General features: G+C 44.6%; 1 protein-coding gene across 1 annotated transcript in view; it reads left to right on the top strand.

Annotated features, from left to right (window-relative positions):
* The window catches only part of CTH (cystathionine gamma-lyase), a 56,521-nt gene that overhangs the window by 27,268 nt on the left and 13,327 nt on the right, over positions 1-15,926 (top strand). The window contains 7 exon segments of the mRNA XM_029617536.1: positions 201-296; positions 1,422-1,531; positions 3,962-4,093; positions 7,064-7,121; positions 8,709-8,786; positions 11,364-11,516; positions 13,053-13,174. Of these exon segments, the coding sequence (XP_029473396.1) occupies positions 201-296; positions 1,422-1,531; positions 3,962-4,093; positions 7,064-7,121; positions 8,709-8,786; positions 11,364-11,516; positions 13,053-13,174 (749 nt within the window).

Raw genomic sequence — 15,926 nt, 5'->3', positions numbered from 1 at the left:
CCAGCCTCCCCCCAGCACAGCAGAGGCTGTCTCTCTCTAGTGTAAGGCAGCACAGTCAGCTTGGATGGAAGCGGCTGGCAGATGTAGAGTGAAACTAAAGATGAGAAATTGTGCTTTTTTTTTTTTGTTTTTTTTTTTCTTTTAATGCAATACTTTTTTTTTTTTAATAGAGTTATCTGTAACCTTTCTTTTTTTCAAAGGTTTGGCTTATGCTTCTGGGTTAGCTGCTACTGTGAATATTGCACATCTGCTGAAAGCAGGAGACCATATCATCTGCACAAATGACGTATACGGAGGTAAGTGGTGCGTACAAACTGTGCGTGTTTGGGTTTTGTGTGTGTAGTCTTGAAAGGCTTGTAGAGGAAGATTGGAGAGGTCTCTGACGAAAGCGTAATGCTTTAGAAGGCTTCATTTGAACAGGAGCTCTAACGGCTTGAGTGCAACTACCGGTAGTTTCTTTCACTCCGGTTCTTCTACAGGAATGTGTTCAAATGAACTTGTGATCAAACACACTCTCTGGAGATTACTTTTTTTTTTTTTTTGTGCAATTTTTATTTACAAGGTGTTCTAGGATCAACTTTGTCCCCTCTAGTTTTACTGGCTTCCTGAAACATCTACACAGCATTTGTTCTAATAAATTATTTTATTTATATATTTTTATATTCTGCTTTTTGGCACTTCAAAATGTACCTCAAAGCAGATTACATTTAGGTACCTTAGGTATTTCCCTACCCCCACAGGGCTTGCAATCTAATTTTATTATTTAACATTTTTCTATACCGACATTCGTACGAGACATCACATCGGTTTCCAGACAACAGCGAATTCAGCCAACAGGGCTTTACATTGTAACTGATATTATAACTGGGGGGGAGGGAAGGGAAGGGGCAGGGCAGTAAATTGGAACTATATGAGTAAGGTGGGGGAATAAGGGGGTTTATTTACAGAAAGGCAGGAGTTATGTACATTCTATATTTTGTACCTGAGGCCACGAATTACCTTGTTCTGACCCAGCAGTTTCCTCCTGTTCCAGAACCAGGGTTGAGATCTGGTGCCATGACCTTTCATTTGCACCTGCTCAGTGAATGATAGTAGAACTCCCCTCCCTGTGTATTTATTTTAAGTCTAGATATTTGCAGTCCCAGCCCTCCTGGGGCCCTAGAGACAGTCACTGTGTAACTCCAGGCCACGGTGCCTGACTCTGCCCTGCCCACCCTAGGGCCTGTGAGCACCGCATCCCCCTGCGCTGGTTGGTCCAAGGAACAGAACACCTGAACTGGGACTTTAAACTCCACTCCCTCCAAGCTACGGGTCGCCCTCTGTAGATTACTTTCCTAACTGTGAGAATATTGCCAACGTCTGACTGTTAACTGGGGAAGGCTTTCACAGTCCTGTGCTGCTTCTGTTTTTTTTTTTGACAGGTACAAATAGGTATTTCAGAAGAATAGCTGCTGAGATAGGTTTGAAAGTTTCTTTTGCTGACTGTACAGATCCGGAAAACCTAGAAGCTGCAATAACACCCAGCACCAAGGTAATGGCATGTGCCGTTAGCAACCAGTTTCTTTTAAATCCCCTTGGGTTTTCTGTTTGCCTTGAACTAGTTTAGCACTGGTAGACTTTTTCAATTGATCCCAAAATGTGAAGTATATTGAGAATAAAAATTGTGTACAATGCAGGAAGTTGCAATAGCAGATTGTTGGGTACATACAAAGCTCTGAGGATAAACTGCACTCCCTTCCCCTCCCCAACACACACACACACACACACACTCACTCACTCCTTGATGTGATGGCGTGCAAAGCAGCCAGACAGAAACTGGGGGCTAGCACTGGAGGGAAAAGGCTGGAACAGGGGCTGGGACCAGAGATGGGGACTGGAACTAGAAGCAAGGCAGACGTGGGAAACGAGGACTGGAAGTGAAGGCCCACTGAGTGTGACAAGACCTAGGACTGGACAGGACCACAAGAAGAGTGAGAAAAATATACAAACAGACAACCAGGAAATGAATGCATAGTAAGGTACATGTAAGACAAGACCAGGGAGAAACAGACAAGGGGGCCTAAACAGTCCACAAGGAAAGGCAGCAGGAGACGGAGGCCATGCAATAGCAAGGCAAGGTGGACCAATGCAAGGAGCCAAGGTGACTTGACGAAGAGGCAAGTAGCTGTGAGAGAGCCAGAGCTAAATCAGGCTGGCCTTGCTAAGCCATGGGACCAGTAAGGAGGTGGACAGAATAGGAGACATTGTGGCTCTGAGAACCTCTGCTGGCAGCCAGAATCGTTACAGCATGGGCAGGTGCCGTACAGAGTGACCAGTCACTGCATTGTCCTCCATCCTGCCAGCAGGATTGCGAAGAAGCCTTCCTCCTAGTGAAATGCAATTACATTCAAGTCCAGGTGTGAGGGCGGGTTTTCTCATGCAAGAACCCAGAATCAGTGACCACCTCCCTCCTTATTTATACATCCAGACTCTTAATCGGATCAGAGCATATCCAGAACATGTATAAATCCAGAGAGGCCAATTACAGAAAATACAAAACTAGTGACAAATAACACAGGGTAAATGTAAAGGCAATCAAATGAGAATAAACAGACAGGAAATCCTGGCTGACTGGTCCAACTCAAACTTTACTGTAGATCTTCCAAGGTAAATAATTGGTACTGTACACACTTGAGTCCCTTTGTATACATGTCCCAAAGCTATTTTCAAATTGCTCCTCTATGAAAGTGTTCTGTGGCATTGGGGTCCTGAAACAATTGTACCCTCCAAGGCATTGAATGGTGAGCATCCTAGGTGGGTCGGGGATCTTTCATTCCCAGATAATACTTCAGATCCTCAAACTTTCAATCCATTTTTTTCTTTCTCGGGGCAGAGACTCCTGAGGGGGTTCTTGATTGGGGGGGCGGAGGCTTTACAACTTCTGGCTCCAGATAGTATCCTGGGATCTTTCAGAATCAGAGGTACAGGCAGCAGGGAAAAATAATTCCCCCCCCCCCCGCCCACCCCCACTCTGGGTAGAAGGGGTGGCGGCAAACTTCCCATCAAAAGAAAAGAGAAAAATCTCCACAAAAAATACCACTGTCCATCCACTGGGTGTGAGGGAACAGCAAATGTTCATCCTAACCCTTCCCAGCAGCAAGGGGAACTTTCCCTGCTTGAGACAAGACCAGGGGATCCAGGGAAAAATTTCAGGATTTCTCAAATTGCAAAAACACTGAGGCAACCTCTCCAGCCAGGTTCTGGCCTGAGAAGGTACTGCCTTCTTCCTAGCCTGGAAACATCAGGTCATGAAGCCTGGCCTACCAGAAGTAGAGGTCCAGACAAAACTACAATGCATCTCCTTCCTAAAGCTAACTAACATTACCACTCCAAACTCTCTCCCCACCTGCTTTTAATGCAGACAGGAACTCACTGTTCCAGCAGTCTCACTGGGGCTGCTGTTATGCAATGGTTCTCCTCTCCTAACTCCTAGACCCTCACTCTGCATCTAAGGCTATTTAGTGAAGATCCCAAGGAATCACCATATTTAAAAAAAAAAAAAAAAAAAAAAATGGCCCCAGAGAACAGCAGAGTCTGAGGCGGTGGTGCTACAGGCCTTCATTTGCAGCCATCGGGGAACCCCCCACCTACCCCTTGGATTAAGTACCTTTCCCATCCCATTTTTAATGCGGTGGTGAGAGTGAAAGCCCTCACCATAACCCTTGCCTTTCTTTGGAAGCCGAGACATTGTAAATGTTGTCCATGGATGTCTGTCATAAGAATTTGGATTCCTGGTCTATTCTCCCTTTCCCCCATGGGCTGCGAACACTGTCTCTGAAGCATCCTTAGCCCTTGACATCCCAAGGAGCAGAAGCTGGCTCTGAAAATCAAGCTGAAATGCTGTTACTTTGTATGTCATTTGTTGTAATGTACATGTATCAAGTGTTCTACTAAATTAACCAATTCTTTAAAACATTTCCAGCTGGTTTGGCTTGAAACACCTACAAACCCTACAATGACGGTCGTTGACATCAAAGCTTGTGCAGACATTGCCCATAAACATGGCGAGATCCTGTTGGCGGTGGATAACACTTTTATTTCTTCTTACTTTCAGGTAAGCTAACAGGGAAGTTCATTTATAGACCTCAAGAGAGAGTGCTCTACGTTATTTTAAAAATTGTACTTAAAAGTGGGAACTGATACAGAGAGTAGTGGTAGGAATAGAGATGAGAGGCTGAGTACAAACCATGGAATGAAGGGGAACCAATGTAAGTGTGGGAATTTACGTACTTATCTGACCAAAATGGTAGAGAACCAGAGGATGATGCTCAGGCAGGCTGGGTGAGCCAGTTGGGCCTTAGTTGCCTTCATTTACTTGATGTAGCGTGGATGTTTTGCAACTTTCTGCTCAAAACCTTTTTCCCCCCAATATGCGTCTCCTGCAGACTTCAATTTTGCAATTAGGCTTTTGGGGAAGGAAATACAAATTATTCTAGATTTGTAAAAACATAAGTTCTTTTCAGGATTTTCCAGCATATTGTTAAATAGACTGATAATGTTGTGAGCTAAAAGTGCATTTTACGTTTATATTCTGTGAATCCTCAAAGTTCACTCTCTGTGCGTGCTTGGCACATTACAATGTGGCACACGCAAAACCCTGTTGCATCCATAGAAAAGGTTGTGGTGTCGAGCTATGAATGAGTGCTGGTATGAAAAGGGGAGCTTCAGACTAAGAATAATGTAGCAGTCTTGCATCTTGCTTTGTCTTTAAATGCAAGGTGTAGGAATCACATTTTTTAATTAATATGAACTCTTATGACAGCTGGCTTTTTTTTTTCTGGCCCTTGCCTAACAGCCCTGGGATCACCCAGTATTTGTGGTGGGTTCTGTCTGAGGTCCCTTTCTTCAGATCACGAGAAGATAGTCTTAGAATTATTGTTGAGGGACTTGTCAGTTACAGCAAATATTTACATAAGGCAAAACAGAAAAAGTAAGATGAAAGTTATTCTTTGTGTGCCCACAAAAATCCTCTCCTGCGCAGTTGCACAGAATTTGGCAGGCCCCAGCGTGCCGCGAGTGGGCTGACCTCTGGTTGCGGCACACTGGGGCCTGCTTCTTCACAGCGATTGGGACAGCCTTTGCTCGCGGCGAAGAAGGAGCAGGCCCAGGTGTGCTGCGAGCGGAGGCTGTCCCAATCGCGGCGAAGATGGAGCAGGCCTCTGTGTATGTGTTTGGGTGTGTAAGACTGCGAGCCTGGGGGGTGAGAGAGCATGGGTGAGGGTGCATGGGTATGGGTACCAGAGAGAAGGGAGCCTGTGTGAGTTTGTGAAGGAGTGTGTATATGTGTGAGATATTGGGAGCTTGTGTGTGAGGGTGCTTGCTTGTGAGAGGGAGCCTGTGTGAGGGTGTGCGTATGTGTAAGAGAGCCTGTGCGAAGGGGTCTGTGTGTGTGTGTGTTTGTGTGAGAGAGCAGGAACCTATGTGTAGGGGGGGGATGAGCCAGAGAGGGAGCCAGTGTACAGAGGTGTGTGAGACATAGGTAGCCTATGAGAGCGTATATGCATGAGAGAGAAAGGGAGCCTGTACGAGGTGTGTGTGCGAGAGAGGGAGCTTGTATATGGGGTGTGTGTGTGCCTATGAGAGAGAGGGAGCCTGTGTATGTGATAGAGAGGGACAGAGGGAGCCTGTGTGAGGGGCAGTACTGAGAGAGGGGACAAACTCTGGGAATGGAGATAGACTGGAAGGGATTGAACCTAGAGGGGGAGGGGAGAGACAGTGGCAGGTGGAGGAGTTGGGCCTGGGAGGGAAAAGTGAAAGGAAGCTGGCTGGGGAGTAGGGAGAAAGGGTGGAAGAGACAGTGAGTGTCTAGGGAAATTCTGCTCAAAATATTTAAAACTCTGCATCTTTAAGTTTTTTTTTTCTGTATTATATTTTAAATTAATTACTTACTTAAAGACTGTCATGTATATCGTTAGTTTGACCCAATATAAAGTGTACAGGTTTTTGTAGAATTTTTAAATTTTTTTGCTCAGAATTCCCCCAGGAGTAAATCTTTAAGCATCCATTTAGTAACGAGCTCCTATGTCCTGTGATGTGACTACACTGATCTGACAGATGTTTTTCACAGTTTGTCTCTGGTGCCAATTAACAGATGAGAGCTCACATAGCAGACAAGTTTTCAATAAACTCATTTTCTGAATTGAAAACTATGCCCCTTGAAACAGCCAACAGCAGCCTTGCACGTGCTTTGTAAAACAAAGTCATTGCTATACACATCTGTACAATTCTGTGCAGAAAAGGTTTTTCAGCACATAAAATCTTGACTACACGTCCCAGCACCGGAACGCCAGCTTCCGCCCACAGACTGACATGAGCTCTGGAAACCTTAGTCCGCTTTGGACTTGGAGTTAAGGTTCCAGAAAACACGAGGGAAGCCAGTGCACCTCTGCACTGGGGGTAATAGCTAATGCCATCATTAGCCTAGGATGTGCCTGAGAGGGTGCTAACCTGTATGCACACTTTTGTTTTGTGCCAAACTCTGCCGCATTGGCAGTAAAATGTGCATACAAAAAATGTGTGCACACCTGCCGAGCGCATCTTTATTGTCAGGGTCTTATGTCGTACCAGCAAGTGCCTCACTCGTTTGTTCCTCTAATGCTCTAGGTAGACCTAGAATGTAAAATATTGGCAATAATTTTTTCACTTATTGGCAGAGGCCTGTCACTCTCTCTCTGTACTCAGAAGCAGATTTGTAGTCCTAAGCATTCACCGATCCCAGTTGTCATTGAGTGGCAGAGCCCCATATACCTTGCAGTCCATGGTGAAAGTGATTTTTCAATTGTCTCTCTGTTTTCTGACTTGCAGCCTGCCAGCCTGGGGAACTTTGCAATGTTACAAAATTACCCTAATATGAAAAGACATTTTTTTTTTTTACAATCCCCCCCTTATTCAAGGCTTCCCCCCCCCCCCCTGTGGCAATACCAGTGGTCTGCAGGCCAAGAAGTGAGAGGCTGGCACATTTTTATAAAAACAAGGTAGAGACATTTGAAGATTTAAATGCAATGGAAATTATTTTTCATTCTAGCGTCCTTTGGCTCTAGGAGCAGACATCTGTATGTGTTCAGCAACCAAATACATGAATGGTAAGTATCTAAGTTTTTTTTGGGGTTTTTTTGCATTTGGGAAACCCTCTTGTTTTAGCGGTGCATGGCTCAGAAGCAGGGTTGCCAACTCTTTCCCCCCCCCCCCCCAAAAAAAAACCCCCAACAACTTTGTACTTGGGAAGCTGACATATTTTACCTGACCCTCTGAGACAAATTCAGAACAAAAAAGAATTTAAAAAAGCTTTAAAAACACACTTTTAAAGAAGCTTTTGGAAATTTAGACCCCATCGAAGGTTAGACCTCTTTGGTTCTAAATGTTATCTATCCTTTTTATGTTTTAATAGGTTTGGATAATTTATTATTCTTTATCTTGTTTATAAATTAAATTAATTTAATTTAATTTTTTTTTTTTAAATTGATCATGAGTTTAATGTAATTTTTATTCCATCACGATTTTTAAATTTAAATTTTCTTTTTAAGTAATTGAGGAATTAGTTTAGTTAATTTTAATTTAATTTGGAAATGTATTGTAAACCGCTTCGGTCATTTCTTGTATTTGGTGAAACGGTATATAAATGTTTTAAATAAATAAATATTTTTTTGCTAACAACCAACGTTTTTGCTGATCTCCAGTACTGGCAGCAAACATTTTGATGGGGCTGGCTATCCTGCCTGAAAGATTCCTAAATGCTATGAATGGGGAAAGGTCCCTTCCGAGCTTGTCTGTCAGGGGGGGAAGCCTCTCCTTTCTCTCCCAGGGGGTCGTTCTTCTCCAGTAGTCACAGTACCTCTTTTTTTTTTTTTTTTAATTTAACAACATCATAACAGATGGAACTGGAAGAAAAGTATGGTCGATCCTCAGCCGCAGTTTTCACTGCAGGCCAGGAGGAAGATCTGGAAGACATATTTACAGGAGGTCTGTCCTAAATTATGGACCTTTCAGACAGGTCCTTTTTTAGGTTCTTTTAGCGGCAGTGGGCAACTTTGCTTAAGAGCAAATAGCTGCCTCCAGTCCACTGGCTGGTGACGGCCACGAGGTGCATCTGAGATGTGCGCACGCTTGGAAGGGAGAGGTGTACAGGGGGCACACGCTGGTGCCCTCTCCCATTTATGCTGGCATGAGTGCATTTCAGCTGCGCCCTGGGTTGGAAGGGAATGCGTCACTTGTGGCACGCTGTGGGAGGGCACGCCACGTGCTATAGCAGCAGAGGAAGGGATTTCATTTGGCCATGGTTCTATGTGGGCTTTTGGTCATCACTGGGGGAGGGGGGGGGGAGTCCGTGCACTCTGGGAGAGCTCTAGAGCAGCCCTTGCTGAGAGGTGAGTTGTTTTTTTTTTTTTGTTTTTTTTTTTTTATAGGAGGTACAAGAAGAAATTTCCAGTGGGCTCTGGCTAATCAAAGTGTGGAGGGGGCAATGAGAAGAGTAGAGCAAGTTCAGGTGTAACTGAAAACAAGGGGAAGATGGAGGCTTCAGAGGAACAGATGACGTGAGGGGGGAGGGGGAACCATGCTAGAGTAAGGTCTGCCATACTGGGTCAGATGAAAAGTCCATCAAGCCCACTGTGAAGACTTCGTGCATAGAGCAGATAATTGCTGAGGACCCTTCTGCCCTTGCTTTCTCCCAGGTCACACTGATGTTGTAATGGGACTGATATCCGTGAACTGCGACAAGCTGTATGAAAGGCTCAAGTTTTTACAAAACGGTAAGTGCCAAACCAAGCTTGATTCAAACTTGTCACTGCAGATCAGTCTTCCTCCCGAAGAGCTTACAATAAATCTGGCTGTGGATGGACATATAGCTGCTGTTTACTAGGCACGTGAATATCCTTAGCCATGTTAAAAAAAAAAAAAAAAAAAAAAAAAGCCTTGCGCTACAAGATTGCCCTATGTTCTCGTGCTGCAGTGAAAACAAATCTAGGACGTTCATTAAAAGTTGTAAGTACATCCATGCCAGGGCTGGCCCGGTGGCATGCACTTCCATATGGAAGGACTTTGTTTTCATTCCCAGGTCAGGTCCGTCATTAAGGCAGCATTCACAGCCCCTGGGGGGGAGGGGGGAAGCTAGGTCATTGTTAAGGGCAACACCCGCAGGCTGGATTGGGAGCCCATGGTCCGGGGTTCCAGAAGGAGCTCTAGAGCTGGTCTCCCAGCTTCAGGGCTGTCGCTGCCGTGATGGGCGGTAACTGTGAATGCAGGCTCATGGGGCCCGAATCGCAGCGCTGGTTCCAGTTTGCACAGGAAGACAAAGGAGGAGAGAACTATGGGGCCAAAAAGAGGCCACACCTGATGCGTTTTAGGATACTAAAGATAAATAAGTAAATTAAATAAATAAATACTGTCCCTGTGTGCGTGAAGGAAACGTCGTTAACAAAACCTGGTTTTAGGAGTCCTGGGCCAACTCACATTTACTCCTTATTCTAGCTAGTTTGTGGTTTTGAAAAGGTTTTCTAAAATCAAACTGGATAAAACCTAGTTGGCTTAATATCTAGCCAGCTGTCTCTGTGTACAGGGGAAAATGAAACTAGCTGGCTTAAGTTGCTCGGACTTCCTCCCTCTGCCCGTGATTTGACCATGCCTCTCAGACTGCCCAGAGTTTAAATTCTTAAACCTTGCTGCCTAATGGAACCCCATGGTTAAGTGGCTAGATCGCTTTGAAAATGTATTGTTAAATGTTTGTGGATATTATAAATAAATGTGAGGTGATCTATTTAGCGTGGGGGGCAGTCATTCATCCATGTATCATGAGACTAGACAAGGGATCTTTGTGATCTCGCTAGAAATGCATGCCAACTGGATTTTTATTTTTATTACATCCGTTCTTTGTTTGACAATTAGCATTTTAAACAAAACCATTTTTTTTTTTTCAACAGAATAGATGTTCCCAGTCTGTTTGGTTTTTTTTACAACAAGTTATAATTAGAAGGATCAAAATCAGCCCCAATTCATTTTTTTCTGAACAAAACTAGTAATGTGTAGTTAGGGCATCACAACTGTCTCTTAGAGTTTAGTTCTAGCACTACGGTTGTCTTTCATGCATTTACAGGATGACGGAGAAACTGAGAATGCCCATGGCTTTGCCTTTAGGCTAATGAGAGCGGCTGCTTTACAAAGCAAAGTTCTGATTTTTAACTTTAATAAAAAGAAACATTCCTAAAAGTATCTTGAATACATTTTTAACCTGCATCCTTTTCCTCTTCAGTTGGTAGTAACTGACCTCTCAATATTGATCCATTTAGCTGAATATCCCAACTAGCCAAAAGGCTGAAAGAGGGTTACAAGATAAAACTAAATATTTACATATATGTAACAGTCAATATGTCAATTGCATGGCATATTGGAATAAATGTCAGTACAAATGTACACTACCACAGAAAAGAGAGCTATGACAAAATAAACTATAAAACATTATCAATAAAAACAGCCTAACTTCCTGTTAAAATTCTTCAAGGTGAAAAACAGCAGATTTCCTAGAAAACAGTATAAAACTCTGAAACAACAGAACTTAGCCTGCATTCTCTAAGGTCACAGACCTTAGAGAATCCGGGGGGCAAAGCGGGGGGCAGCCCTGCGATAGCCGGCAGCGATCGCACCTCCGCAGTGCGATCGCTGCCGGCTTTTGCACCGAATAACTACACCATAAAAGATGTAGCTATTCGGCGCGAAACTGGCGGCAATGAGGCGTCTTACCTTTCGCCGCCAGCGATTGGGTCCGCAGCGTTGGCCCCCGACTCCGCCCCCAGCCAGCTGTCGCACGCGAAAAGGGACTTTTCACGTGCGACAGCGTTAGAGAATGACCCCCTTAGTTAAATGAGAGATTAAACCAGGCCTTACAGATTTTTTCTAAAACTGAGAGAATCTTTCATTTGTCTCAGTTCTTTGGGAGATAGATTTTCCATAAGGTGGGACCCACTACAGAGAGCTGTCTGCGGTTTCTCTTAATCCAACCTCCTATACTTTTAAAAAGGCCTTTTAAGAGGAACCTGCCTCTCAGCTCCATCCCATTTTAAGTGTTGGTGATACTGGAGGGGTTTTTCTCCTTGGGAAACTTTTTATCTTCTCCCATACCAGCCTTTGGACCTTACAAGTAGTAGCTCACATAACCAAAAACTATTTGCTGCCAGTATGGACTGCGGGCTCTGGGGCAGATTTATTAATTCTTTGCTCCAGTGCAAAAAAGCGCTATTAGTTTCAGTGGGGGGGGGGGGGGAGAAATGTTTTTGGCAGCCCTTTTTTTCTGTTTCAAAGCAATACGGTTCTCTTTGTGGTTTTTTTTTTGGCAGCTCTCGGTGCAGTGCCGTCGCCTTTCGACTGTTTTCTGTGTAACCGGGGTCTGAAGACCCTGGCTCTCAGAATGGAGCAGCACTTCCGGAACGCCGTTGCTGTAGCTGAGTTTCTCGAATCAGACCCACGGGTGGAAATGGTTCGTTACCCGGGTGAGTGCTTGTGTGGCTTGGGTTGCTGGGAGTCCCTGCCCCACGCCGGTCCTTAGCTCGCTCCTGGCCCTTGCCAGGTGCAGGCTGGGTGGAGTGGAGCCGGCCTTGCCCCAGCTCGTTGGAGAATTGCGGCTGAGATTTCTCGTGTAACTTTTGAAAGCTTCCTGGAAACTTATTTAAAAGAGCCTACCCTTCCTGCAGGGTGCACACAGAAAGCAGCAGTAATCGCCCTGCATGCCGGTCACATTTTTACTGTGGGTTTAGAAATATTTCGAGCCTGGACGCTTGAGAGCACCTGTTTTAACGAGTCTCCAGTTGCCTCTTGCTGTCTGGATCTGATTGGGCTGCATTGCCAGCGATGTCAGATGACGACGTCATGCACCGCACAAACCTGTTGGTCCCCACTCCCTGCAAGCAGTTTGTAATAAAAGTTCCAACCGGTTTAGAGAGCGGAGTGTTAAGGGATTGTTTAGCAGTAAAATATTACATTGCTAGGGGGTGACTCTTACTGCTTGCTGAACTATTGCAAACTACACATAGGATGCTGCTTTAAAAAAACAAACCCCCCCCCCCCAACTTGCTGAAACAGGTTTCTATACAATGTTGCAATTAAATATTTCATAGTTGTCAGAGTGACAAAGGAGAGCGATCCCATACGGGATTAATGAAAAAAAAAAATATCCAATTTACTAGCCCATAGTTATGGAAATTTTGAGATTCTCATCAGATGAAGAGCAAAAAATTGCCGCATGTGTAAATTTGTCTTTGAAGGAGAGGCTGCTCATTGTATGTTGTCCTCTTAGTTTTTTTTTATGTCTAATATGTTTACGGATTAGTTTTTATTTACCTGGAGCATAGTTCCCCTCCCCCCCTCCCTTTTTTTTAACATCCATATTTTGTCTCTCCATGTAAGCTTTTTTTTTTTTTTTTTTTTGTATTAAATGCCCGTACCCTACGAGGTGGGCTCTGTAGCAATTATTAAATAAACTTCCAGGAAGCACCGTAAGCACGGCCCCGGGATCGGGAGGTTTCTGGTGCGGGGAGAGCCATCCCCGGCCAACGTATGACCCAGCAGGGGCAGAGAAAGAAAGAATGACAGTTCTAGGCGCATGCAAGCACAAAAAAAAAAAAAGACCGCAATGGCCTTATGAAATGAGTATTTTGGTCTCTCACAGATGCACGCTGTTATCCCCCCCTCCCCCGCCCTGCCCATAACACAGTTCTTTACCGAAGTGCGGCTACATGACCGTCAGCCTTGCCCTGCATTGCTCCTGCCACTGGGAACTGTGGGGGTGCTTTTATTGGCTTTTTTTTTTTTTGGTGTGGTGCGAAGTTCTAGTAGCCCTGTTCATACTGGGAAAAAAAAAAAGTTGAATCCTTTTACAGGTGGTGATACCTTTTTATGGCACCGACATGCGAGGTACACAAAGGTGCCTTGTTGCAGGAGTGTTCCTCCTTTCGGCTGATGCCCACGTGGAAACTGTTTGTTGCATAATGTGCAAGTTTCATGATCCATGTCATCTGAATTAATTGTAGGTCTGCCCTCGCACCCTCAGTACGAGCTGATGAAGCGGCAGTGCACTGGCTGCTCTGGCATGATCAGCTTTTACATTAAAGGCAATCTTGAACATGCAAAGCTATTTCTCAAATCCCTCAAGGTAACTGCATTTCTTCTTTTTTTTTTTTTTATCTCAGCCTGCAAAGAACAAGGTAGTGCTCCTCCAAGTACCTCTCTTGGCCCTTGTGTGCAGATGGTCATGACTCGCTTCTGGCTTTCCCAAGCCTCTGGCAGAGAGTTTTTTTTTCTGTGCTTTAAATCCCAGCCTGTTAATTTTCTCTTGGTTTGTTTAATGGCCTTGCCTTGCCCCAGTTAGGGTGGGAAGGGGACCTACCTCCTCCTCACTTCTCAAGCTCTTCCTTTAATCTGACCCTTCTGGCTTCCACTCTCCATTTATGTACTCGGTGTCTCTTGCAGTCTGACGTTTATAATCTGTACCGTCATGCCTGTCTACTTCCGATTTCTTCTTTTTTTAGGCCTCTGGGGTGGATATCTATCCCTATCTCTCCTGAAGCTGCACCCAGGGCTCTGTTTTTATTTTTTGCCTTTTTCCTCCAGCTTTATTTTACTGCTGTCCTTGTCCAGAGCTGAGCTGTTAGCTGGTATGCAGAACCCCTTACAGCATGACTATATAATCCTCCTTCCCCTCTCCCATAAAACAGAGATAATTTCTGCATTGATGTCCTCCAACATCTTCTCTGTAGTGCATCTGAATCCTGCCCTAAATATACAGTACCTCATGCTCTCTTAGCACTGGTTTTTTTTTTCTTGAGCTGTATTGTCTGCTGATTTATATCAGGCATTTTTGTAGGGCTAAGATCACCAGCTTAAAAATACAAACAACTCCAGAAATCCCCCTATGCTCTGACAGAGCAACTGCAAACACCACCCCTCAACTAAAGGTGCTTGCAGTCACTCGCACTGCTGCTCTTATTTTGCATTATTTCATTTTGTAATTAGTTTGTAATTATTGGTTATCATAGTATCTGTCACCTCTGTAAAACTCGTATCTTTTCAGTGAGCATTGCATGGCTCTCGCACAGTTTGCCGGTTCCACTTGATCCAAGTCTGATTTTTAAAGAATGGCCAGGCCATTGGGAAACTTGCCAGCTGAAATAGACCAACAGGACGATTCAGTACGGTGTGCTCAGGCTGAGCGCACTGTTAGCCCCCATCTAGACGCGCATTTTCCACGCACTAATATTACCCCTTATACAGTAAGGGGTAATAGCGCGAGGAGAACGCGTGTCCAACACCTCAAAAACTAATAGCGCCCACAACATGCAAGTGCATGATGATGAGCCTATTAGTTAGCCAAGCCGCACATTTTACTTTCAGAAATTAACGCCTACCCAAAGGTAGGTGTTAATTTTGGCCGGCACCAGGAAAGTGTACAGAAAACCAGAAAAAACTGCTTTTCTGTACACCCTCCGACTTAATATCATAGCAATATTAAGTTGGAGGCCCCAAAAATAAAAAAATAAAAATTCTAAAAAAAAATAAAATAAAAAAAATAAATAAATCTGCCTGCAGGTTGGAAGACGGACACTCAATTTTGCCGGTATCCGTTTTCCGAACATGTGGCTGTCAGCGGGTTCAACAGACGCCGGTAAAATTAAGCGTCGGCTGTCAAACCCGCTGACAGCCGCCGCTTCTGTCAATAAGGAGCGTCCCTAGCACCTCCTTATTACCGCAGGCCCTCAGAATCACGCACCCAGGAGAGTGGGCTGGGCGCGCATCGGGAGAGCAGGCGCTCGCCTTGGAGCGCCGTCTCTCCCGCAAATTTTACTGAATCGGCCCGAATGGTTGCATTAGAAAAGCAAATCCTGAGCATTCCATTCTTTGCTTTGACAAACATATGAAAATGGTTTCACCTGATAGTGGGGTGCTTAGATACATTTTACTGGTTATTCCTCTCTGTGCAGCCAGAAGAATGCTGGGCTGCATAGAGAGGAATAACCAGTAAGAAAAAGGAGGCAATAATGCCCTTGTACAGGTCCTTGGTGAGGCCTCACCTGGAGTACTGTGTTCCGTTCTGGAGCCCATATCTGAAAAAGGATGGAGGCGGTCCAGAGAAGGGCGACCAAAATGACATGGGGTCTGAACAGGAAGACTTATGAGGAGAAATTGAAGGATCTAAACATATCTCCCCTGCGCCTCCTCTCTTCAGGGAATATATGGTACAGATTTTCAGATACCTGAAAGGTTTTAATGATGCACAATTCTCAAACCTTTTTCCATTGGAAAGCAAACTGTAGAACTAGGGGTCTCAAAGTGAAACTCCAGGGGGGGATGACTCGAAGTCAATGTCCAAGAAATTTCTTCACAGAGGGTGGTGGATACCTGGAATGCTCTTCTGGAGGAGGTGGTGAAGACAACAGTAAATGATTAAAAAAAAAAAAAAAAAAGGCATGGGATAAACCCTGTGGATCCTTAAAGACTAGAGGTGGAAATGAAGAAAAGAGTGCATGGGAGTGTTCTGCAGCTACCACCCTAACCGAAGGAGATTACTACCTTTAACCAATTAGCCTTCATGGTTTTGATGCAACTGCAACATTGCTCTCAGTTTCAGCAGGGAGGAAAAAGGGGAATTGGATTTGGACAACAGCCGATGCTGGGCCCTGCACTGTCCGGACCACTGATACGCAGACATTAGGGAAAAAGCGCAGGATGCTTCTATGGCAATGAAGGTCCTAAAGCAAAGCCCGTTCAAGCAGCATTGTCTGAATGATCAAGAAGGCTCCTCACCTGTAAAAATCTTGCTAGGCAGTGACTTTATTATGGGTTTGACAGTGCTTGGCTTTGAAAGTTAATATTACCACCCTTAACATAAGGTCTGGGGGGTAGCCTGC

The sequence above is a fragment of the Rhinatrema bivittatum genome, chromosome 10, assembly GCF_901001135.1.
Source record: "Rhinatrema bivittatum chromosome 10, aRhiBiv1.1, whole genome shotgun sequence".
Taxonomy (NCBI): Eukaryota; Metazoa; Chordata; class Amphibia; order Gymnophiona; family Rhinatrematidae; genus Rhinatrema; species Rhinatrema bivittatum.
Note: the sequence above shows the minus strand (reverse complement) of the source record. Positions and strands in the feature narration are given on the sequence as shown.